The sequence below is a fragment of the Papio anubis genome, chromosome 7 (genome assembly GCF_008728515.1).
Source record: "Papio anubis isolate 15944 chromosome 7, Panubis1.0, whole genome shotgun sequence".
Lineage (NCBI taxonomy): Eukaryota > Metazoa > Chordata > Mammalia > Primates > Cercopithecidae > Papio > Papio anubis.
In genome coordinates, this window is record NC_044982.1 from 121,552,783 (window position 1) to 121,580,397 (window position 27,615).

General features: G+C 38.9%; 1 protein-coding gene and 1 pseudogene across 14 annotated transcripts in view; both read right to left on the reverse strand.

The window, feature by feature from the left end:
• The window catches only part of MAP2K5 (mitogen-activated protein kinase kinase 5), a 274,973-nt gene that overhangs the window by 189,388 nt on the left and 57,970 nt on the right, over positions 1–27,615 (reverse strand). For all 14 annotated transcript variants that reach the window (XM_021941782.1, XM_021941781.2, XM_021941778.1 and 11 more), the window contains exon 9: positions 877–916. In XM_021941782.1, coding sequence (XP_021797474.1) covers positions 877–916 — 40 coding nt within the window. The remainder of the gene's footprint in view (positions 1–876; positions 917–27,615) is intronic.
• On the reverse strand, positions 2,637–5,346 carry LOC108587066 (annotated as a pseudogene).

Genomic DNA, 27,615 nt, shown 5'->3' on the forward strand with positions numbered 1-27,615 from the left:
CAGAGTCCATTAAGGAAATCTGAGATTTAAAATAATGGGAAGATCAAGCATCAGCAGTGGCAGAGATTAAATCCAAAGTGACATGGCAGGACTGGGATGCTGAAGTTTGGCAGAGATGAAGTGTGAATTACGAACTGCATGGGAACAAGTGAGGAGCATCCTAGGTAACTGCTTGGAACGCCCCTGAGTTGTGTGTAGCCTGACTCTATTGGCAGGTGTGGTGCTTGGGTATTTCAGTATGCTGAAGGAGTCAGAAGCAAAGCAGACATCTTAGGCTTTATGTTGTACATGATTGAGGAAGGCAGTTAGCAAGACACGGTCAGATCTGTGATTTAACTTCTCAAATCTATGGCAGAGTAAAAGGTGCAGAGGAAAAGAAAAGACCGAAAATACAGTAAGGAAGTTATTTCAAAAGTCCAGGTAGGAGGTAATGTGAGCCCGATCCAAGACCATGGTAATGAGGATGGGAATAGAAAGAAAGTAACAAATGGATATATTTCAGGGAAAAATTCTAACAGGATACAGCAATTCACAGGATGTGGCATATTTAAAGAAGGAAAAGGAATACGTTACTAGTAAGGTTTTGAGCTGCATGACAAGGAAGATGGTGATGCCACTTAGCAGGGGACACAGAAAGAAGTCTTCTCTTCTTAGCAAGAAGAATCACAATACACGGAGTTTACAACTGACTATTTTAAGGCATACTTAAAAGATCTTCAGGTGCCTGAATGTCACCAGAGGGCCACAGCTTCCCCTACCCACTATCTAAACTTTAAACCATTTCATCTCCTCTTTGACAGTATCTGTGACTCAAGCTAACAGAGGAAAGGAAAGGGGTGAACATCAAGAATTTCATAAAATGTATCCAGTACTTACCTTTACAGCTAATATTTTCCCACTGGGGACATGATATGCTCTATGGGAAGAAAAAAAACCAAAATCATTTGGGATCACTAAACAACCTACAAAATGGTTAAAGACATGAATGTAAATCCAAACATTTCTGCAGCAATGGGATACATGGTACTTTCAAAGAACACTAACAACAGTAGTAATTTACATTTATATGGAGCTTAATGGTTTACAAAGTGATTTACTACACATTACCTTAAAATAACTCTCTGAGGTAATGCTGATACATTATTATCCTCCTTTTATAGATGAGAATTCTGAAGCACAGAGAAGTTAAACAGTTTGCCCAATGGCACAAAGTAACTAGTGGCAGAATGAGACCTCAAACCTAGGTCTTTTGGCTCCAGATCCCTTATGACTGTCACTGTGTGTGTGGGTTCTCTATGTTAAGCAGTATACAGAGCCATTTTGCTTTCTTTTTTTTTTTTTCAATTTTTTTGCTTGTCTTTTTGCCTGTTTTTTTCAGTTACACATACAGATAAACTATATCTTAACAGTTCATCAAAACAAGCTCAAAGGAACAGATATAGTGAAATAACTACAACTTAAATCAAGAAATATAAGGGTATTCATTTATGAAAAAGAACGAGAATAGGGTTTACAGAAATAAAATACCATTACTATCCATCAAGACCTTTTGTGTTTATCTGATTGAGTGACTGACTGATTCAGACAGGGGCTCTCTCTGACACCCAGGCTGGAACGCAGTGGCGTAATCACAGATCACTGCAGCCTCAAACTCCTCGGCTCAAGTGATCCTCTCACTTCAGCCTCCTGAGTAGCTAGGACTATAGGCACATGCCACCATGCCCAGCTACTTTTTAATTTTTTTTGTAGAGACAGGGTCTCTGGATGTTGCCCAGGCTGGCCTAGAACTGCTGACCTCAAGTGATGCTCCCACCTCAGTCTCCCCAAGTGCTAGGATTACAGGAGTGAGCCACCGTACCTTTTATGTTTAAATGAAATGTGGCCTTTACACATATACTGTGGGGACTAGATATTCTGCACATTATTTAGAAACCATCTGCAACACATTTTTATACAATAAAAATTTCAAAATAAACTACATAACATAAACAAGCGTTGTTATTGCAAGCCCATGAAAATATTAATATAAGGAAGCAAGTTAGTTTCGAAGAACTAAAAATCTTGCCCTGTAGAGGATTTTATACACTAGCTAAGATCAGATGGCACTTCCTCTCATCTGGTGTTAAGATGGGAATGGCATAGGGAAAACGGGGAACAGAAGTTAGTGCCTCAGGAATTCCTCATCTTCACCTGCCCAGTTGTAAAACATATTTAATGAGCCCCTAAACTTCCCCTTTCTTAAAACAAAAATAAAACCAAAATTTACATAATCCACTACTGCCAACATGGAAACATCATTTTCTGCTGTTCTGCAGAAAATCTGGTTGCTCTGACAACTTTTTTTTTTTTTTTTTTTGAGACGGAGTCTCGCTGTGCTCCCAGGCTGGAGTGCAGTGGCCTGATCTCGGCTCACTGCAAGCTCTGCCTCCCGGGTTCACGCCATTCTCCCGCCTCAGCCTCCCAAGTAGCTGAGACTACAGGCGCCCGCCACCACGCCCGGCTAGTTTTTTGTATTTTCAGTAGAGACGGGGTTTCACCATGTTAGCCAGGATAGTCTCGATCTCCTGACCTCGTGATCCACCCGCCTCGGCCTCCCAAAGTGCTGGGATTACAGGCTTGAGCCACCGCGCCCGGCCAACTTTTTTTTAAGACATTTATTCAGCATCATGATCAGACTATTACATTTAGCAATCAATAGCATGGGTGCAAAAAAAAAAAAATCTACATTAAAACACTTTGTTGGAATGCTTTAAACTTTCCACAGAACAGGAACTAAACTAACCTGTTATACAATTAGAAAAATACAGTCCTTGAGTTTTTTGCCCATCCACATGAGTATCTGTCTAAAACATGTCTTCTTTGTACCAGCTAGGCCCTGCCACCACTGTGCTTGGCTGAGTTCACAAATCTGTTGTAACCTGTAGCTTTCCTGTCACTTCTCTGGCTCTCCTCTTTTGCTAAGTTTTGTTTCCTGGCGGTAATTAAAATCTTCTACCACTGCCATAGCTACTGCTCCTACTGGAACCGCCATAGCCACCTTGGTTTTGTGGTTGGGCAAAGTATTGCCCTCCACCACCATAGGAGCCAGAGCTTTTGCCTCCAAAGCTTCCTCCCTTCATGGGTCCGAAATTTGAAGACTGATTGTTGAAACTGCCAGAATCATTGTAGCTTCCACCACCTCCAAAATTGCTTCCATCATTACTAAATCCATTATAGCCATCCCCACTGCCACCTTATTCACCACCACTACCACCACAGCTGCCATTAAAGCCACCATGACCACTTAAGTTTCCTCCATGACCAAAGTTGTCATTCCCACTAAAACCACCTCCACAACCACGACCAAAGTTTCCAGAGCCACTTTGACCTCTGGCTGGCTGAAGCACTAGCCATCTCTTGCTTTGACAGGGCTTTCCTAACTTCACTGCTGTGGCCATTCACAGTATTGTATTTCTGAATGACAGTCTTATCCACGGAGTCATGGCTATCAAAGGTTATAAAGGCAAAGCCCCTTTTCTTGCCACTGCCTCAGTCAGTCATGATTTCAATCACTTCAATTTTTCCATATTATTCAAAATAATCTTTTAGGTGATAGTCTTCAGTGTTTTTGTTTGTTTGTTTGTTTTTTAGATGGAGTCTTGCTCTGTTGCCCAGGCTGGAGTGCAATGGCATGATCTTGGCTCACCACAACCTCCACCTCCCAGGTTCAAGCAATGCTCCTGCCTCAGCCTCCCGAGTAGCTGGGATTACAGGTGCCCGCCACCACACCCAGTTAATTTTTGTACTTTTAGTAGAGACAGGGTTTCACCATGTTGGCCAGGCTGGTCTCGAACCCCTGACCTCATAATCCAACCACCTCAGCCTCCCAAAGTGCTGGGATTACAGGCGTGGGCCACCGCACCCGGCCTTCAGTGTCTTCTTTAACCAACAAATATCTTTTTCACAGTTAAGTGGGCACCGGGTCTTTGACAATCTCCTCTTGAGACAGCTCTCTTTGTTTCCACAGCTCTTCCATCCACCTTGTGTGGCCTTGTATTCGCGGCTGCATCCACCTCCTCCACAGTGGCATATGTGACAAACACAAAGCCCCTGGGGCGCTTGGTGCTTGGATCTCTCATGACCACACAGTCCGTGAGTGTTCCCCATTGGTCAAAATGGCTCCTCAGGCTCTCATCGGTTGTTTCAAAGTCCAGCCTCCAATGAAGGGCTTCCTCAGCTGTTCAGGCTCTTTAGGAGACTCTGACTTAGACATGATGGCAGACAGAAGAGAGACTTTAAGGATGTTTCCTCTGCAGTGTCCACAGGCAGAAAGGACTGACAAAATTTTTTAACAGCTTTACTGAGATATAATTTACATAAGATAACATTCACTTGTTTTAAGGGTACATTCAATACTTTTTCGTAAATTTACAGAGTTGAACCATCACTGACAAGAGTTTTTGAAGGTGACTGACTTATAGAAATAATTTAGTTATTAAGAGCCTATAGGTATTTATAATACCGTTTACATGTAAAAAGTTACAAATTCAGGCAAGACTAGGAAACTACATATATAAAGCATATGTATATACTTATCCAAATATATGATTGTTATAAGAACTTACTCATTTTGCTTTTGCTACTTGAGTGGACAAAGGTCAAGCCAGTTATGGAAGGTAAACTTAACTTTTATTATATCAATTAATTATAAAGAAATTCAAGTATATCTCATTTAAAGGAAAAGCAAGATTACAAAAATCAGATGACGATTGTTTACTTTACCAAAGAATTATTTAACCTTTGAAAATGTCTAAAGACATTCTCAAATAACAACCTCATTGGTATTTCTAAATACTACTTATAAAACTTTAATCAGGTTGGGAGCAGTGGCTCATGCCTGTAATCTCAGCACTTTGGGAAGCCAACGCAGGAGGATCACTTGAACCCAGGAGATCAAGACCAGCCTGGGCAATGTAGGGAGACCCTGTCTTTAAAAAAAAAAAATAATAATTAGCTGGCATCGTGGTGTGTGCCTGTAGTCCTCTATAGTCCTCCTGTAGGGACTACAGGGGCTGAGGCAGGAGGGTTGCTTGAGCCCAGGAGGTCAGGCTGCAGTGAGCTATGATCGCACCACTCCACTACAGCCTGGGTGACAGAGCAAGACTCTGTCTCAAAGATACAGAAAATAATAATAAAACTTAATCAATTATTATTTTCTTCAGAGACAGGGTCTCATTCTGTCTCGCAGGCTGGACTGCACTGCTGCGATCTTATTAGTTCACTGTGACCTTGAACTCCTGGGCTCAAGCAATCCTCCCACCTCAGCCTCCCAAACTGCTGGTACTACAGGAGTATACCACCATGCCTGGCTAATTTTTTTTTAAGTTTTTTAAGAGATGAAGTCTTGCTATGTTGCCCAAGTTGGTCTCAAACTCCAAGCCTTAAGCGATCCTCCCACCTTGACCTCCCAAAGCACTGGGATTACAGGTGTGAGCCACTGTGCCCAGTAAAATAATTTTTTATACTTTGTACAAAGTGATACACATTTTATAAGTGGAACCCTATCCCCTATATTATGTTTTTTGTTTGTTTACTTGTTTAGGACGGAGCCTTGCTCTGTCACCCAGACTAGAGTGCAGTGGCGCAGTCTCGGCTCACTGCATCCTCCGTCTCCCAGGTTCAAACAATCCTCCTGCCTCAGCCTCTCAAGGAGCTGGAATTAAGGCGCCCACCACCATGCCTGGGTAATTTTTTTTGTATTTTTAATAGAGACAGGGTTTCACCACGTTGGTCAGGCTGGTCTCAAACTTCTGACCTCAGGTGATCTACCAGCCTCCCAAAGTGCTGAGATTACTACAGGTGTGAGCAACCACATCTGGCCTGAAATGTGATTTAAAGGAAATTAGTAAGTTTATTCCATGTAAATACAAGTAATATAATATGTAAGACTTTGTGATACATTATTTTTCCCCTTCCACATCACAGATTCTTCCAATTCCAACTTTTAAAAATATTGTATATTAGAATCACTAACCAAGAATTGAAATATAACAACAAATAATTAAATATATACACAAGGATTCAAAAGTTATAAAAAGATCAGTGTTGTTACTTTGAATAAGCAACACCTGGATGTCTGAGACCAGCAACAGCGATAAGAAAATGATTAGCAGATAGTCTGAGATACATACCATACTGGACAGTTTGGCAACTTAATTAGCTTGTCAAGAAAGCCGATCTCTTTTCTAAAAGAAAGGTCTCCTATTTCCAAGTGAATTAAAAGGAGAGGCTTGATAATTTAATTATGATGCACGCTAATTCATCCGTGGAAGTTTGGGTTCGATTTCGAGCAATAAAGATGCTATGTGGTTTGGTTTACAGTACAATGACAGTACCAATTTAACATTTAATCATCAAGGAGAAGTGGATGACAAAAGGCAATGCCAGGCATGAGTCGAGTGTGTCCCTTAACTTTGCAAATGGTATTTACTTAGAGAAAAGGAATTTGTTTACTTTCAACAGATACTGCATCTCAATTGTCTTGACCTTCCTCAACAAATTAATTGTAAAGTGATTAATGAAGTTCGAATGGAGGCTCTGGTTACACCAAAAGACAACTATACACCTCTGCAATGTTTTAATTAACAGCTAACACTTCAAATTAGTTTGTTGTTGCCACAGTAATTACCTGTTCCAATGACTGCATGGAGGAAGCATTTTTATGAGATATTTTTAGTGCTTGGTCCTTCAGTGTTCCATTCTGTTTGTGACCAGCACAGGCCTTCTTGGAACAGTCCCAGCTCTTAAAATTGAGCACACACACATACACTTTGCCATGGAAAAAGTTAGTAGCCTGGTGTAAGTTTTTCATATATTTAAAATAATAAACAGCCGAGTACAAGAGAATACTTACTATCCATACTTTCTTATTTTATTTTATTTTTTGAGACACAGTCTCACTCTGTCACCCAGGCTGGAGTACCATGGAGCGATCTCAGCTCACTGCAACCTCCGCCTCCCGGGTTCAAGCAATTCTCTGCCTCACTCTACCAAGTAGTTGGGAGCCGCCGCCACGCCCAGCTAAGTTTTGTATTTTTAGTAGAGATGGGATTTCACCGTCTTGGCCAGAGTGGTCTTGAACTCCTGACCTCATGATCCACCCTCCTCGGCCTCCCAAAGTGCTGGGATTACAGACGTGAGCCACCGCGCCCGGCCCCATACTTTCTTATTTCATTTGTAACAATAGGTTCTAGATGACCAGACAAAGAAGTTGGTCTTAACTTTTAATCTTAGTATAGAATTAGATAATTTATTGAGCTAGTAGAAAATACAGAAAATTATTTAACCTAATCCCCTTCTTTCATAGCAGAAGCACCCAAAAGCCAGGTTAGATAACTTATCCACGCTCACACAGCCAGTGGCAAAGCCAAGACTGGAGACACAACAGAATATGCATATTTTAGGACCTAAAGGAAATAGACGGTGATGTTTGGCTGGGCACAGTGGCTCATGCCTGTAATCCCAGCACTTTGGGAGGCCGAGGCAGGTGGATCACCTGAAGTCAGGAGTTCGAGACCAGCCTGGCCAACATAGTGAAACCCCGTCTCTACTAAAAATACAAAAAATTAGCCAGGCTTGGTGGCGGATACCTGTAGTCCCAGCTACTCGAGAGGCTGAGGCAGGAGAATCGCTTGAACCCAGGAAGCAGACAGTGCAGCGAGCCGAGATTGCACCACTGTACTCCAGCCTGGGCAATAAGAGCGAAATTCTGACACACACACACACACACACACACACACACAACAGATAGTGATGTTTAATTTTTTTACCTGTATTCTAGGGCAGGGAAACACATAACCCAAAACTTACAAAGGTACTAACCTATTTCAATCAGGCAAAGGACCATTATATCCAAATTGCTCCAGGTAAGGAAGCATTTTGCAATTACTGCCAATCTATCCTGGGAGGCACAAGAGCAAAGGGGGTGGGCTCTGAAGTCACTGACAGCTCGAACCCCAGCTCTGCCACTTCTTAAACAAGGATTTCATCATCTGGCCTCTGGTTACCTCACTGATCTCTGCTTCCGCCAGTCTCTTTTATGTACAATACTCAACTGTTCCACCAAACGTGCTCCTGCCTCAGGGCCTTGCACCTTCTCCTGAGGGCTGGGCCACTTTCTCTAATATATACCTGGCTTGCTCCACTGCTTCCTTCAGTCCTACATTGTTCCGTTGTCTTTCCTTCATAAAACAGCACACTCTCCCTTCATCTTCTTTTTTTTCTTTTTTTTTTTGAGATAGGGCCTCACTCTGTTGCCCAGGCTGAAGTGCAGTGGCATGATCTCGGCTCACTGCAACCTTCACCTCCTGGGTTCAAGCGATTATCCTGTCTCAGCCTCCTGAATAGCAGGGATTACAGGCGTGTGCCACCAGGCCCAGCTAATTTTTGTATTTTTAGTAGAGACGACGTTTCACCATGTTGTCCAGGCTGGTCTCGAACTCCTGATCTCAGGTGATCCACCCACCTTGGCCTCCCAAAATGTTGGTATTACAGGCGTAAGTCACCGCACCTGGCCACTTTCTTTATTCTTCACAGAGTTAGCAACACCTGAGAAAATTTATTAATTTATTATGTCTCCCTCCACAACAAATGAAGCTCCATGAAAACACAGACTTTCATTTTTTTGTTGTTGTTGTTGTTCACTGCTATTATTTCCAGTGCCTAAAACTACATCAGGCACATTTTACAAATAATCATTAAATATCTGAATGAATAAATTTTCTTAAAGTGCTCTAGGCCTATTTTGGTTTTTATTTTTAAGGCAATTTCATTAAGTTTTCCTAAGAAACTGCCCATTTTGTGTTTTCAAATTTATCGTCATAAAGTTATTCATTGGATCCTATTATTTTTAAAATCATTGTTATGTCTAGAATTATGTTCCCTTTTCATTCCTAATTTTGTTATTTCTGCTTCTTGCTGTTATATTTGATAAGCTTTTCCAAGGAACCAGCTTTTGGTTTTGTTGAATTGTTTCTTGAATTTTCACCTAATTAACTTTTGTTCTTCTTTTTTTTTTTTTAACTTTTGTTCTTTAGTATTTATTTCCTTCCATTTTCTTTGGGTTTACTCCCTGTCCCACCTTCTTGATTTTCTTGAGTTAGATGCTAAGCATATAATACCCAGTTATTCTTTACGAAGGTATGTATATAAACCTATCCTTTAAGAGTCACTTTGGTGCATGTCAGGAGTTTTCATATTAATACATGGTATTTGTGGTTCAGTTGTAAATGTTTGTATTTTCATAACATTTCTCTAGTAATACCTTTTGCCTTAAAGTCTATTTTGTCTTATGTTAATATAACCACAATAGGAGCATTCTTTTGATTAGTTTTTGCCAGGTACTTTCCCCTACCCTTTTCTTTCAATTTTGCTGTGTCTTGGTATTTTAGAAACTTCTCCCAATACAGTCTAAAATAGCACATAGCTGTATTTTTAAAAATGCAACCTAATCTATTAGCTGCTAATATTACTCTACTTTTTTTGTAATTACTGATATATTTGGATTTATTTCTACCACCTAATTCATTTAATTTACACCTATCACCTTCTCTCTTCCTCTATTATACAGAATTATTCTCCCTTTATTCCATCTATTTTGAAGTTATGCATTCTATTCACTATTCACTGTGTTTTAGTTGCCCATATAACTTTTAACAATCATACCTGACTTAACAAAATATAAAGTTAATTGCCACCTATATCCTTCTCCTAAACAATATAAAAATCTTAGAACATTTTAACTTCAATCAAGCACTTCTCATCTTAACATATTATTTTGTCCAGTCTTTTTGTTTGACTTCATTTTGAATTATTACTATTGTTGTATTATATAGTCAGATTTACTTAAATGGTCACAATTCCTTCTTTCATTTTATTCCTTTCTGAATTCAATTGGATGCCATTCTTTTATTTCTACTTACTTCCCTACCTACTAGATTTCCTACCCTGTGGTTTCATTTATCTATTGGTATCAACTACTCTATTGCCTTATATGTTCTGGTTATAAATTATTATTTCTCTTCAACAGTTATTTAAATGCACAGGTATGTACTTTAACTTATCAGTAGTTGTTTTTTGTTTCTGTTTTTGTTTTGAGACAGAGTCTCGCTCTGTCACCCAGGCTGGAGTGCAGTGGTGCAATCTCGGCTCACTGAAACCTCAGCCTCCCAGGTTCAAGCACTTCTCCTGCCTCAGCCTCCCGAATAGCTGGGACTACAGGTGCCCACCATCACACCTGGCTAATTTTTTTTTTTTTTTTGAGATGGAGTCTTGTTCTGTCGTCCAGGCTGGAGTGCAGTGGCACGATCTCCGCTCACTGCAGGCTCCGCCTCCCGGGTTCACGCCATTCTCCTGCCTCAGCCTCCCAAGTAGCTGGAACTACAGGCGCCCGCTACCACGCCAGGCTAATTTTTTGTATTTTTAGTAGAGACGGGGTTTCACCATGTTAGCCAGGATGGTCTCGATCTCCTGACCTCGTGATCTGCCTGCCTCGGCCTCCCAAAGTGTTGGGATTACAGGCATAAACCACTGTGCCCAGCCTAGTATTTTTTTTTTAAGCAACAGGGTCTTACTCCGTCACCCAGGCTGGAGTACAGTGTCACAATCATAGCTCACTGCTGCCTTGAACTTTTGGGCTCAAGTGATCCTCCTGCTTCAGCCTCCTGAGTAGTTGAGTCTACAGGAGTGAACCACCATGCCTGGCTAAATTTTATTTTTATTTTTTGCAGAATGAAGGGGTCTCACTATGTTGCCCAGGCTGGTCTTGAACTCCTGGCATCAAGCAACCCTCCTGCCTCAGCCTCCTGAGTCATTGAGACTACAGGAGAGTACTACCATGGCTGACTAATTTTTATTTTTATTTTTTGTAGAACAAGGGTTCTACAAAAATGTTGCCCAGGCTGGTCTTGAATTCCTGGCCTCAAGTGATCCTCCAGCCTTGGCCTCCCAAAGTGGTGGGATTACAGGTATGGTGTTCACTTTATTTAACTATATTGTAAACTCTAATTACCTAACTATGCTGTAAATTCTTAATATAGGGTCTCTGTTGTAAGTTTCAAGGGGAAGGTCAAGGTCCATTTTGTTCATTACTATATGCTCAACCTCTTCCACAGTATATGATACATTCTCCTCCTAGATCCTTTTTTTATATTTAATACTTAATGCATGTCTCTGATTGCCAGGCAATAAGCGAGGCAGTGTGGATACAGCAGAGAACAAATGAGATCAAGTCCCTGCCCTTGTGATGTTTACCTTCTGATAGGGGCTGACTGACAATAATCAAATAAATATACAATATGTGAGGTGGGGGTAAGTGCATTGAAAAAAATAAAGGTAAGGATATAGAGACTGATCAACATTAGGGACATGCTATTTGATATTAGGGTTGGGGAGGAAGTCAGGAAATGCCTCTCTCTTCAGGTTACATGTGAACAGTATAAGAGCACACCATTCGGACATCTAGGGGAAGGGGAGTCCAGGTAGAGGAAACAGCAAATTCAAAAGCCCAAGGTGGAAATGTGTGCTTGACATGTATGCAGAAGCAGAATAAGCAAGAGGGCTAGCTGGGGGAGATGAGGTCAGAGAGGTAAGGAAAACAGACTGTGTAGCACCATTTAGGCCATGGTGAGGACTCTGACTTTTATTCCAAGTGATATAAGAGGTTATGAGCAGAGGGGGAGACCTAATATTTTAGAAAGATCACTTTGGCTGCTGAGTGGAGAGAACACATTGCAGGAAAGCAAGGATAGAAACTGGGAGGCTTTTGCAATAAAATCCTAGCAAGCAGTAATAGTGGTTTTGAATAGGGTAGCAAGAAAAGAGTGATGAAAGGTGGTCAGCTTCCTGAAATATTTTTGAGGAAGAACCCACAAGATTTGTGGGTAAAGGTATATATAATCTGAAATAAAAAGAAGGATGAAGAAAGACTGCAAAGTTTTTGTCCTTAGCAACTTGTAGAATAGAGTTTCCAGTTACTGAGATGCGAAAAGCAGTAAACAAAGCAGGTTTCCAAAGAAATCAAGAATTCAGTTTTAGATAATTTTAAAATGCCTAGAGGACATCCAACTGGTAATCAGATGTGAGTCTGAAGTTCAGGACACAGGCCAGGGCTACAGACATACATTTGGACTTCCTCAGCATACAGATGATATGCAAAGCCATGGAATTATACACACTCACTTAGGAAGTGAATTAAACACAGAAGAGGTGTAAGGACTGGAACTGAGGCTCTCTAAATTCAAAGGTCAGAAAGATGAGAAGAAAACAGTAAAGGAGATGAGAAGGTACAAACAGTAAGCTAACAACAGACCCCAAAGAATGGGGTCCCTGAGGCCATGAAAGTTGATGTTCTATCTACCCGAGTGCCAAGTGAAGTACTTTGCACAAAGTGTTCAAAAAACATGTGACTGATTTCAAAAGCAATACTTAGGGACAAATCCAACTGACTATATTACCTACTCTTTGAAATGTTAAAGATGAGTCTAGTACAATACATAAAAGGTTAGAGGTGTGCTCACCTTCATCTAAACTGTTAATGAGAATTTATTAAAAGATACATCGTTACAAAGAGTAAACTGAATTTCTAGAATAATCTTTAAAGGTAAGGAAAATAGGCAGGGCACAGTGGCTCACATCTGTAATCCCAACACTTGGGGAGGCTGAGGTGGGAGGACTGCTTGAGTCCAAGAGTTCAAGACCAGCCTGGGCAACATAAATTATACCTCATCCCAACAAAAAATTTTAAAAAATTAGCTGGGCATGGGGGCACATGCCTGTGGTCCCAGCTACTTGGGAAGTGAGGTGAGAGGATCACCTGAGCCTGGGAGGTCGAGGCTATGGTAAGCCATGATCGTACCACTGCACTCCAGCCTAGGTGACAGAGTGAGGCCCTGTATCAAAAAATAAATAAAAGTAAGGAAAATAAGTATGTGAAAATAACATGTTAAAAAGTCCACACAGGACAGAAGGGGGAAACAACCTGTGTTCAAATTCCAACATCTGGACTCCTACACAAATTATGCCATGCATAAGATCAACTGCATCTGGATTTTACCATGTTTACTAAAATTCTTTATGCCTAGAATTTCAAATTCTAGGAGAACCAAAAAATATGAATTGTCCCAGCTGACTCTTGTTCACAAAATAAATAACCTAGAGCTGATCATATATTTTCTGATAAAGCTGGTACAATCTCATACAATTAAAGTAGGCATCTATTTTCTACGGTACTATTCTGCATATTAATTTCTAAACATATTCCAACCAAATTATTTTAAATTATGAGCAGAAAGAATTTATAATAGGGAGCATATGTGCTTTCCTAGTGATTGTGAGGTAGGATATAATTAAAGAAAGAATGGGGGAGGCTGGCCTATAATCTGACTATAAATATTTCAGATTTCAGCATAACTGACAATATCCTATGTCATAAATGTCAATTTATTAGCAAAATAGTTATCAAAATGAGTATGGAAATACCCATTTTTTTTGCCTCTTGGAGAAAAGACCTGGAGCGTAACTGCATGTATAATGACTTTTAATCACAATGGCAAAACAGGAACACTGAAATGACAGTATTGCCACTGTTCTATGAAGGACACAGGGCACTTCCTTCATTAACCACATGAACTAAATGCCACTGACTTAAATTCTACTTCTCACATAACATACTTCAAAGAAGGTTAGTGAAAAGAGGGACACAATTACTTTGTGAATTATTTATAGAGTGTTATCAATTGTTGAAAGGTTCTCCAAATGGATAGGAAACCTAAGAAAATAATCCAGCCACTAAAATGGTGAAAGCAACGGTTAGGATTTGGCTCAAGAAATAACCAGTAATTAAAAAGAGATGGTCTCATTCTAGGTAAGCAAGAAAGAAAGTGATGGTTATTTTGTTCCCTGTGTCTCTTAGAGAACAGGTAGAAGACAAGAAAAACGGTGAGCAAAGGCTATTTTAAACTAAATAAAAGTTACAAATGTATTTGTTGTTATTAGCTCATTGCAGAGGTAGCTCACTCTCTCAAATAATAACATCAGTTCTTTGTTTTTCATGCAAAGATTTCACAGCTTGCGAGATATCCTGTATTCCCTGATTCTCTATTCTCTGAACGCCCTAGGGATTTATAGGACGTCCATCAGAGACATGGCAGAGGTAAAAAGACAAAGGAAAAGAAAGCTCTCTGAGATCTGATTCATTACGAAAAAGTTTGATCAAGACAAGACAAATAAATCATTGTCTAAAATGCAATTCTTCATTCTCCTCATTGGCACAGAAAGTTAAGAGTTGGTCACACTCAGGTTCAATTATTAAATCTACTTCCTTATTAAAACATGGCATTGGTTAAAGCTTATATACTGTAGGATCATCAGTTTCTATACTTACAGAGATGATGCTTCTTTGCTCTTTGTGTGACATTTTATTTATTAACCAAAAAAGCCTCTGCTTTTATGTAAATTTAGAATAACAAGATACCAGTCTTTCTTCAACTTAGAAGTTTCCATTTCAAAGACTTTATAGTGTTGGCATAAAGGAAAACTAAAACAAAAAGAAAGAAGATGGTAGAAATCGAGGAGGTTAAACTATTAGGAGATACCCCCATGAGACTACTACTTAAAACAAGGAATCTGAGAGTTGATTGTATTACATTTTCCCAAAAGATTATAAGGCTGAACAACTCTGAAGCTAATACAAAACAAGCAGAACGTTTCTCTGCTGTATAAAGCACATGAGTACACAAATACTGACACAAACAAAACAAAAATCTTTTATTATCTTGCGAGATTAATTTTAAAACCCTCTAGATGTCACCTTTTAATGCAATGATATCGTTTCAGGAACTAAATGTAAACTAGCTGTGGTTCAGCTAATGAAAAATATAATTTTTAAACTTTAAATTAAATACATTTAAATTTTTAAATTAAAATTTAATCCTCTAATTGCTTGGCCTTTTTAGAAATTGTTCACTTGGTAGGTTTATTTGAAGGTAGATTTTATTAACACGTTTAAGACTAATGGCCAAGCTTCGAAATTTCAACATTCTGTCACATACTAAAGTAGCCATCCACAGAAATACTTCAAATAGTTTCAGGGAAATCAACACTGACAGTTGTTGCCTTCCATAATAGATAAACACATTAGCCAGGCTCTAGCTGTTAAAATAGGAAACCCAAAGTAAACAGCAGTTGTAAAAAGAAGCTTTTATGTAAACTGTACTAGTTCAAATAGCAGTCTTTGCCAACCTTCCTTCTGCCTAAAAACCCATTACAGATGCTTGACTACTGATTGCAAAATAATCTGTGGTTAAGAAACAGGCCAGGCACAGTGGCTCACACCTGTAATCCCAGCACTTTGGGAGGCCGATGCGGGCAGATCACCTGAGGTTAGGAGTTCGAGACTAGCCTGGCCAACATGGCAAAACCCCGTCTCTACTAAAAATACAATAATTAGCAGGGCGTGGTGGCACATGCCTGTAATCCCAGCTACTTGGGAGGTGGAGGCAGGAGAATCACTTGAATCCGGCAGAGGTTACAGTGAGCCAAGATCGCACCATTGCACTCCAGCCTGGGCAACAAGAGCAAAACTCTGTCTCAGAAAGAAAGAAAGAAAAAACAAAAAACAAAAAAACAGAGCCCCTCATACTGTTTAGGTCTCAAGTCAAATATGTTGTTAGGTCACAGATATTAATTTCAAGATAACTGATTGTACATAGGGCTCATAAATCAACCAAATGGATGATATAGGGAACTTGGCTAGATTAGAAAGATTTTCGATAAGAGAAAGCTACTGTAACTCTACATTTGCCATTTCTTCTTTCTGTTTACTCTGGCTATATACCCCTTTTTACTCCCATACCTGCCTCAGAGTTAATGTAGTCATCGCTACCTCGGTATTTCTTCCCCAAGTTGATGTGGCCTGGTTCAAGCCTTTAACACTCTCCACATCAACTAGAGTAATGTCTTTTAATATATGGTCTAAATACCTTTGAGATCAAGGAAGCTACAGTCACACTGATCTCTTGATCAAGGATTCTGAAAGAATGTAGTGGGTAAACAGAGAAGCAAGACATATAAAGCCTAATGATGAGAAGGAATGAAATAACTGGAATTGTTAGAAAAATAAGGGGGGGGGGGGGGGGAATAGAAATACCCTGAGGATTAACTAGCCCTGAGGATTAACTAGCTAGGAAACTCTCTCCTGAAACAACTTGATAGCCATCTAATCTTTGCTCACAGTTTCTGGGAAAACTAACAACAAATTACTTTCCAAAATCAGATACATAAACGGCTACTTCAGAAAACCTCCTTATTCTAATAATTAACATTCTATTGTGCTTCATAGTTTATAAAACATTTTACATACAGTAAAGCTATTTGATCTCCACAAAAATTTGTGAGGTAAATATTATTATTATCACCACTTTATAGATAAGGAAACCAAGGCTTGGTGAGGTCACTGACTGCTTCACGATTCCTATCTGTAAGTACTGGAGTGGGAAGTAGATTTGGGTCCTCTGAAGCCAAATCCAGTGCATGTCCCAACAAGCTTTGTGTAAAAATAAACTGGTTGCTTCTAGATCCTCTAATTTCAGTTGTCTTCAACATTCTCTGGATATGGTCAGTGTTGATTTTTTAAAAGCAATAGGGAAAATCGATTGAATGGCTCACTTTTCAGAGTTGCATTAACTTTTTCAGGCCACTGGGGTACAATTTACTAAATTACCTCTTCTAGAACACTAAATAGTACCCTAGTGGGTCAAAGAGTAAATGCACCTCTGAAAAGTGAGCCATTTCTTCCCTTCTTCCCCGTAATATCAGATGTAATATGTCCCCTATGACAAAAATATTAACCCATTTCCATTAAAAACTCAAGAAATTGTCCCACACTAGATAAAATGAGTATGGAGAAGCTTCCCTAGGGAGCAGAGGAGCAAAAATCTCTCTTCTATAATCCTGCCCACAATACTGTTGACAAGTCAACATGAACTTACATAAAAAATTTCTGTTTTTCATTCAATGGAGATTTATTTTAATCAAGACCTCAAAACAGAATAAAAATATAAATTCAAAGCTGATGGTTTCCAGGGGGCAGATGCAGAGGATATCATGATGGCTAGTTTCATCCTGCATTACAGTGTTTAAAAATAAGCTCAAGCATTCATCTTGCTTATGAAATAATAGATATATCCCAAACAGCTGGTCTTTCACATATATCATTATACAGTAGGTAATCTCTCTGACTGAATGAAACAAACATTCCTTGGCTGGCAAGTAAGCATGTCATTACTTCTAATCTCCATAAAAGCAAACTCTCTGATACATTTTTGAATTGTCTTAGGAATAGCTATTGAGTGATTTAACATTTGCAAGATACCTTAGCAAAGCCAGTCTTTTAAGTTTTCTGCACTGTTTGTGCCTTACTCTTCTGGAAGATGGCTTTGCAATGAAAATAAGACAACTTTAATTTAAGAATCATCCAGCTTCTAATTAAACTGCCATAGGCAGCTGGTTGGATAAGTTTTAATCAGTTTCAATCACCTATTGATTGGAATACTGAAGCCTAAAAAATTAAAAGTAAAAGATGATTGGGGAATTGTCCCATCTCAGAACAACAGTAGAGGCCTCTGTAAATAACTCCTCTTTTAACCATCAGCTAAATGAACACTTCAATACTGCAGTACAAAGTCTTCTGCAAAATTACTTTAACTAACAAGCAGAAATTTATCAGCTTCAGCCAAAATCAATGCTGAAATCAATTTGAACACTGGTTGTGTCTAAAGGGGCTCATTGGCAATTTAGGGAAATTACACCATGTAAATGCCTGTGCTTTAATTGAACAGTTTCATCAACTAGGCTGTGATTGCTGTCCATTCATTTATTCACTTTCGCTGCAGCTACCATTCTGCAAAGAAATGGCTTTTGTCAGGCTGGAGAGAGGCACTTTATCTTCATTTTGTGCACTTTTGTGCATAAAATAGACTTCATGAAATGGGCATATCATGACTAGGGTCAAAAGAAACCAGGAGAGACTTTTCCTTTAACGTAAAAACTGAACAGTACAAACTACCATCATATCTTATACCATCCAGGGACAGTGATCTTTAAACCAATAATAAGAAGGAATCTGAGTGACTTCCCTGCATATGACACTGTGCCTCTAGGTTGAGGAGCTATGTTCTGCACAACAGAAGGAAAGTATTTGGACTTTAAAACCCAATTCCACCAATGTTCTTTACGAGATACCTTTGTGGAGTTACAAAAATATATAAACTGTGTTAGAACATTCTCCCTCAAAAATTGGGCAACATTCTGTTTTTTAAAATCCTTTGAGGTTAGTCAAGGGAAGGTGCTATTCTCCAATCCATTTAGAAGATTAAAACTTAACGGTGTCACATATACTTTTAAAATACGATAGACGGGAGGAGAAAGCAGAAAGAGGTCTATATGAGAGAAGGGAAACTAACTTCCTTATAAAGATCAGCAAGCCCAAAATATTTAGATTCCAGAAATGATTTAAATACACTCATAAACTAACTCACAAAATCATGGCAATGAAAAAAAAAGAAAACCAAAGATAAAATTTCCAGGGAGTCATCTGTTGAACGGACTGAGGTTCAGAGATCAGCATAAACATTTCTGACACTGGCCTAATCAGTTATTCAAAGATTACAAGTTCCAAGGAAGGAAGCAGGAAGGGAGACAGCTGTTTGTTCATATTGGTCATCTATAACATACATGTGCCTGTGCCTGGTGTACAAAATAAAAATTCAAAGTACAGCTGAAGTATATCTGCTAGAGATTGCTGGCAGAAATTCTTAGGTTTGCATATATTCTGTTTATTCTAGCTCCTCATGGAGTCAAAATGTGATTATTTACCAGGAATGGCATTGGGAAAGGACTAAGAATTAAGAAAGCCTGGGTTTCAGTGGTGGTCCTATCCTTGACTTGGTCTGAATCCTCAGGGAAATCCATTCATTTATCTGTGTTTCCGTTTCTTCATAAATCAAATGAGGATGACGATACCTACTGTACTCAGCTACATTCCCACACAGCTGGGACCATAATATGAAGCTTGTGATTGGGGCCCACTGTGGAAATGTAAACGCAACCACAGTGAATCTGAGTACCTCTTGCATCTTCCATGTATGGGGGCAGGTAGGGCCTTGAAACATTTCACCAGACTCCAAAGGAGCAGGGAAACTTCTCATTTGCCCCTTCAGTCAGTTACCCCAGCTGTTGGGCTCTGCAAATACTCACTAAGAATTACCTCCAAAAGAAGTTAAAAGAGAGAAGAAATAAATGATGTACACAAACTTAACTCGGTACATGTGTCTGCGGTAAAAATTCATTCTATAACTTTATCCCATATATGGTTTTCTTCACCACTTATAAAGTTTCATTGGCTATACATTTTGTTGCTGAGGCCATGTAAAATATATTTTATTCATAATATTTAGATAACTTTTCTGAAAATTTAATTATGATTTAATAAGTTTTATGTTTATTGGCTAAGTATATTGTTACATTTTGCTGCTACAGTTAACTGTCGTAATAGAATCAGTATGTTTGAGAACCTCACACAATGCATATCTTCCAAATACATTAAGCTTGTTAAAATGCTATATTGATTGTGTCCTAAAGCAAGTTCTAATTTTGCGTGAACATTTTTCATTTTATTATTTAAATTCACGAGACAAAAACCATTAACTGCTTTCAGCAATAGCACTGTACTCTCTTTTTCTTTCTTTTTGCCATACTGACAAGGAAAAGTAAGGAAATTTTAGGGTCAAGAAGACAACATGATATAAAGTCACATTAGAAAGCAAATTAATGGGTTTTTTTTTAATGTTTAATACCCACAACCTAAATTTCTATTGCTATTTCCTTCTCAAATTTTACAAACTGCTCCTCCAATTCAACGTTAGTGTACAAATCAGAACCTAAACTTATTTCGCTCTAGTAAGGCAGCAATTTAACAGAAACATGGTCTCCTACATCAAAGTAACCAATGACAGAGCAAAGAAAAAAAAAACTGTGGCAGAAAGTTATACACAGTAAATGCCTTTTGGACTTTCCAGTGAATTATTTTCCAAAAAAGCAATTTAAGTAAATGCCCTAGATGCTATGGTACACAAATATTTGCTTGTGCAATATGCCAACCGAGAGACTACGATTTTCTAACACATCAAATACTATAAAATAGCTATAAAAAACGTAACGTGTCTTATAAATCAAGACTCTGCTAGCACAACCATATAATTAATCCAGGGATTCAATTATTAAATTATAAGTTTTTGGTAAATAAGGAGACCCAAAGGGTAGACGAAATAACAAGTTACGTTGTCATAACTGTCAGCCAAGAAATGGATGTTTTAACATCTACTAAAAAGCCTCTAAAATTAACACCTAGAGATGACACATCATTGATTTTTAAATCTATACACTGATTTTATATCTTACATCCAAAAATAATCTGGGTTAAAAGTTAGGAAACTCAGAGAGTGAATGGCAAACAGAAAAACCTTGGCTTGGGAAGTAGGTGTCAGAAGACCTAAGTTTTATTCTTGACTTGATCTTGGGCATGCCACTTAGCCCTTCCAAGCTTTATCTTTCTCACAAGTAAAAAGAGGGTAACATACCTTCTTAGCAAGGATTTAGCAAGGACTAAAAGACCCAGGGTGATCAAGCCCTGTCCATCTCTCCACCTTCCCCAGAGCTTATTCTACTCCAACTACACAAGTTCATGCCTATCTTAATCTTAGAGTTTCTGCCTGAGTGGTTACTTCTGCCTATAAGGTTCTTCTCCCAGATTTTCCCAAACTGATTCCATCCTGTCTTTAAGTCTCAGCTCAAACAGCACCACCTCAGACAGGTCTTCCTGAGCACCTCTTCTACATTTTTTAATAGAACATGCAAGGTCTATATAATCTTACTTCAGTGTTTATTGTCTTGATTATTGTTTGCCCCACTAGTGTGAGCTCTGGACGTTGCCTATCTGACCTTGCCTATCTTGTTCACAACTGGACTGCACATGCTTGGAATAGTCCTTGGCACAGTGACAGGATGTTCAGCAAAAAATGAATATAGACTAAACAAAACCAAGCAACACCTGACATAAGATTTTTATGGTAACTGAATGCTGAATTTAGTTCTGGGACTTTAGGCTTGGGAGAAATCTGTGCAGTCATCTCATGTCCAGGTCAAAGTGGGAATTCTTTTCTCAGCCATTCTGAACAACAGCCACATCATTCTGCTTAAGGTAGAGGAGTTTACCACTTCCCAGAGTCACCCAGCAATGAACAACACATTGTGTCCATCCTTAGGCTGTGAAGAATTTGCCTCTGCAGGTAAATTCCTGAAACACTCACTAAGTGCCTACAGTAGGTAAGGCACTGTGCTGGGCGCTGTAAGGACTCCCACCAAGATAACCTAGACATGACTCTCCTCCAGGGAACACAACCCAGTGGGAAGAAGAGTAGAAAGAGTACATTAATCACTCTAACCAAAGGCCGACTGTCACAGAGACATTCAAGACAGGCCATTTGTGTCTAGTCTTCAGAAGAACACAAAGCAAACCTGCTCCTCATCTACAGAAGTGCCCTTCAGACTTTAAGTCAGCTGTCACGGAGCCCTTTAATCTTCTCTTCCTCAGAGAAAAGTTAGCCAATTCCTTTCAAACACTTCTCAAATGCCAGTTCCTCCATGAGGCCTTTCCTGATCCTTCCTGAGGAAAGAGCCAAAAGCCATCACTCCTTCTTCAGCCCCCAGATTTGTGCACCATACACACAGACAGGTGGCCCAGACTGTGAGGCCCCATGCGTACCTGAGGACAGAACTTATGCATCTATCCAGACACAAGTTTTGAGGCTAGGCTGTCCCCAACATCTGACACAGAGCCCTCCACATAGCACATGCTCAGAACTTGGCTGCCTGACAGATGAATGAAGGAGGACTGAACAGGCACAATTCCCCAATCCCTCATTATTCTCTCCATTGCTCCTCTGGGTGCTCTCTGAACTGTCCACATGTCTGTAAACTCAGCACCCAGAACTACATACAGGAATCCAGAATCCAAAAGTGACAGACACTATGTCAGTCCCTGATGTTATGCCTTCTTGGTGTGGCAGGGAATAGATTTCAAATGGAAACTAGATATCTTGCACCCTATAATACAGAAGTGTGCTAATGTAATGTTTACCCAATCACAACCACTTTTACTGGGGACTTTAAATGTCTTTATAAATAAAAATTTGTTATTAAAATATTAGAAAGAAGTCTTGCCACTTCAAAACTATTTTTTTCCCTGAAAGGAGATGAAGTTGAAACACTTAGATTCAGCAAATTCTTACTTGAAATATTACCATAATGTATTGATTTTTACCAGACTCAATTGACTGAAAAGTTGTTTGTATAGCAATATTGGCCAAACCAATATACTAGAACAATTTTGTTACCCATAGTAATCAAGTGCATTTCTGAAGTATAATTATACTGTCATAAAAAATAAAACCAAGATACCCTTTTCCAAGCAATAAAACAATAAAGGCTATAAAACAGAAAGAAAAAAAGGCTAAATAAATGAGATTTTTAAAAATGAAATTTAGTGTCTTTCAAAAACACTACTGCCTCTTCTTCCTTCCCTTAAGCCAAGGTTAGCAGAAAATGATCAATACTTCAATCTCAATAAACTATTTCAATAATAGTTAATTCGGGTGGAAACAGAGTCTGAAAATCTCTTCTCAGCGACCTGTGACATCCTGTCATGTTGGTTGGATGCCAATAATACATCACTGCCATAATGGATATGAGCATGTATGAAGTTATAGGAACATGGAGAGGTGGGGAAAAGCAAAGGTGGGAAAGGTACAGAGAACCATGAGCTCAGGTTCATTCCTTAGATTCAAATCGATACAATACACATTATTGTATGAAACAAACCTATAACAGTGAATGCTGAGAGAAGGAGAGAAGGAAACATACATAATTAATTTTATTTGACAAATATTCATTGATTTTCTGAAAACATTAATATCCTTGCTTGTCACATGATACTATAATGCAATCCAGCCATATACAAATATTTAATTTTACATTAGGATGATGTCTTGTTTGCTTGTTTAAAATATGATCTTGGCTGCAAGGAAGATTCCTTATGTGATTAGAAATTTAAAGTCCAAATAAATCAAACCATCATTCTAGCTCTCAGGTCAATTTTAAAACCCTTTAAAAACTACTCTTAATTTACAAGATACACATCATGGAAAAATATATAAAAGACTAGGGCCACTGGCACAGCCACAAGCGAAGCTGGGGTCCAGACCTCTTGCTCCCTCTTTAAGTTTCACACCTTCAGGTTGGCTGGTCAAAGAGGAAAGTCAAGGTTTTCTGGGTACTATGTGGTTCCCTATATTTTCACCATCAAGGACTCTTTTCATTCTGTTTCCCGTAAGGAATTCCATGTTTTGAAATATTCTGTTTACTAAACAGCATTTAACTAGACAATTATGTATTTTCTCATTTTATATAAATGACCATCAGTCCTTCTAATTTTCATTAAATAAATCATATTACTATAATGAGTTAATATGATTCAAGCTCCCAAACACTAATTTAACATTTTAGTTGGCCTCTACAGTCAAATCACAAGTGCAAAAAACACAACCTAATAGGCCACAGGATCGCAGTTACCACCTCCAAGGACCATCCCCAGCCCACTGCCCAGCAAATATCTCTCTTTAGATAAGGCAACAGAAAGGAGGACAGACTAACATCTTTGAGAATTACAAATCCTTCCCTCCTCTTACTGTCTCTAGATAGGTTCAAATTAATTCCTAAGTAATGGTATACATTCAACCTTCAAAACACCATGAAGGCAGTATCTATACTACCCATTGTATCACTGAGAAAATTCCAGATCAGACTCTTACTCTATCCTGTGGGAAGGAGTTGGAGGTAGAAAATTCAGTTTTCAAACATCTTGAGACTAGATTATCTGGCCCCGAAGCTGAAAATATGAGTCTTGGCTTGAATAACTGGCATTAAGGAAAAAATAAAATAAATCCTTCAGTGATTGCTGGCTAACTGACTTACCATGATTTAATCCTCAAAGTTAAATATTACTTCATTTCTGACCCAAAGTTTGAGTGACTCCATCAAATGATATACCAAGGAAGCAGAGTCTTAGAGACTGGCTTTGGAATCAATGTTTCCAAAGTCACTATGGCTGTTAATTTCTTTCATTTCCATGTGACATATTATCCAAGAAAAAGAGACAGTGACTAGTGAGTCAACAGATACTAAGCACTGAAAGTTTTAACATTTTAAAGAAAGTTAGTCATTCAAATATCAATCTCCTTAGTTTGGGTATTCTTATTCTTCTAGGTGAATGTTCTACGGCAATTGTACAGCCTCTCAAAGTAGCTAGATATGAGGAAGATCCAATTAAAGAGCCCCACTAAAACCTCCACTTGCCTCATTCTCATTTCAGCCAAGACGTACAAAGGATCTATTTTATCCTTAAAACTGTGCTGGGTACATGAGAAAACACAAGAAAACAAAATGGACTCGGCTTGACCTTGAGACAACACCGCCTGGGGGAAGAACACCAAGCAAAAAGAAAAGAAATGCTGTATAGAGATCTGGCTTTGCTGCTGAATGGCCACATGATAAGCCCTAGTTTTTTCAGTAGTAACATGGGCTTAACATTATACCAGCTGTCCTATAGCAATCCAAAAATAAATTAGGATTAAAAAATACTTTGAAACTTAAAAAATCATTATATTTAAGATAATATGTAAGATATCATTATTCATCAAGCAACTACAGAATAGAAGAAAATACAGAAGTATAATGTGTATAACGTAAAGGCAGAATTTCTCAAAGTTAGTTCAACACAACTATAATTCTGTGAGATGTTTATAGATGTTCCTCAAAAAGAGTCCCATGACTGGCTGGGGGCGGTGATTCACGCCTATAATTCCAGCACTTTGGGAGGCCGAGGCAGGTGGATCATGATGTCAGAAATTAAGACCATCCTGGCTAACATGGTGAAACCCCATCCTTACTAAAATACAAAAAATTAGCCAGGCATGGCGGTACATGCCTGTAGTCCCAGCCACTCAGGAGGCTGAGGCAGGAGAATCACTTGAACCCGGGAGGCGGAGGTTGCAGTGAGCCAAGATGTTGCCACTGCACTCCAGCCTGGCAACAGAGCAAGACTCTGTCTCAAAAAATAAATAAATAAAAATAAAAAAAATAAAGAGTCCCATGGCCAAGTCAGGGTAGGAAGTACAGAATGTAAACAATGTTTCTATTATTAGCACTACCATTACCAGTAGTTAACACTTAATAAGTGTCAGTCATAGTGCTAAGCCTTTTACGGATCATCTCATTTAACCTCACAACAACCTAGGTACTATTATTTTTTTTTCTTTTTTCTTTTTCTTTTTTTTTTTTTTTTTTTTTTTGAGACGGAGTCTCACTCTGTCGCCAGGCTGGAGTGCAGTGGCACAATCTCGGCTCACTGCAAGCTCCACCTGCCGGGTTCAAGCAATTCTCCTGCCCAAACCTCCTGAGTAGCTGGGACTACAGGCACCTACCACCACGCCCAGCTAATTTTTATATTTTTAGTAGAGTCGGGGTTTCACTATGTTGGCCAGGATGGTCTCAATCTCTTGACCTCGTGATCTGCCTACCTTGGCCTCTCAAAGTGCTGGGATTACAGGTGTGAGCCACCGTGCCCCGCCCAACCTAGATACTATTATTATCCCCATCTTACAGATGGGAAAACTGAGGCATAAGACATTATATAACTTGCCAAAGGTTACGTAGCTAATTAGTGACAGAGGCAGGATTCAGACTAAAAGCCCTCACACTTAATCACAACACATACCACTCTCTACTTTCTCAACATTTTTGAAATTCATTGTGAATCTCTCAGAGGGAAATAGAACATATGTCTTTCCTGAATTTATTTTTTTGGAGCAACCTGTAGCACTTTAGGAAATGGGGCAACAAGGAAAATACATTCCTTACCTTTTCCTAAACTTTTCTTCTTCCTAGGCTTGAGCCATACTTTAAGGTATTTCCTTTATGTTCCATGTAGCCCAAATTAGTAATCCAAGAAATACCAACTTAAAATTAACTGCCTAAGTCACTCTCACAATATAGAGCACAGCTCATCAGGAGACAGCACACAGAATTCACATTACCATTTGGTTTAAATGTCTGGGGCCAGAATTTCATATTGTACAACTGTGAAGCCCATCTACACTTAAAGGAGGAAAATGTATCAACTGTTAAATCATATACACTGTAATTACACATGATTACAATATCCCTTAAAATTCCCAACCTTCCATCAAGTGAAGTGAATAAGACTGCATTATTAAACTTTTGCTTTGCACTTATTAGCTTTATTACACTTTAAAGAAAAAAATGGAATAAGCCCATTAGGCAGTTTTGTTACCAATGAGTGTATTTTCCAATATTTTCTTCATCTAGTTTATGTAGCAGAGCCTATAATGTAATCACGCTGTTTGAAAAACCACATTTTTTTTTATCACCGACACCATTAAGGTGAACTTAGTATAGAAGAAACTCAATCATAACACATCAAACACTTAGTTTTATAGAGACTTTAGTAAAATGGATCCTCATTTTTCAATGATTATATCATTTCTTTGTGCTGTACTAAAAGCCAGGGATATAAGAACAATAATACAAGCTGAAGCCCGAGCAAAAATGATACCCAACGATCAATGACAAGTGGTTATGCAATTTGGTACCTTCACCTCCCCTCTTAAGAATCACACAGGCAATAAGGTAAATGAAATTTCTTTTTATAATAAATCTACTATATACGCACTAAAATTATCAGGATATTGTCATTCACCACCCATATGCAATCATGTCAAAAACATTACATCTTACAACACTTACAGTGAGCATTAGCAATGGTAGCTAAATGAGCTCTTAGGATAAGTTCCTAACATCACACACAGCATTTTAGCAAATCAAAAAACCTGTGGCAAGGACATATAGAAGAATGGTCCCTTTGACATAGTAGCCCTAATGAAAGAAGTTCCAGCCATGCTTCTTAGCTAAAAACAACGTTAACAGAGTGAAGGGGGAGTTACTGTTTAACGGGTGCAGAGTTTCAATTATGCAAGATGAAGAGTACTGTGGATGAATGGTGTTGACAGTTACACAACAGTGTGAATGTACTTAATGCCACTGAACTATACACTTAAATATGGTTAAAATGGTAACTTGTGTTATGTGTATTTCACCACAATTTAAAATAACAATTTTAAAAACAAAATTAACATAATTTCATGCTGTGATTTTCCCTTGGTGGATGGGCATGTTTTTTCCACTTCTCTGTACACTCCCCGTTTTAAAAAATAAACCTGGCCAGGTCTGGTGGCTCATGCCTGTAATCCCAGCACTTTGGAAGGCCAAGGCGGGTGAATCACGAGGTTGAGAGCTCGAGACCAGTCTGGCCAATATGGTGAAACACCATCTCTACTAAAAATACAAAAATTAGCTGGGCGTGGTGGTGTGCGCCTGTAGTCCCAGCTG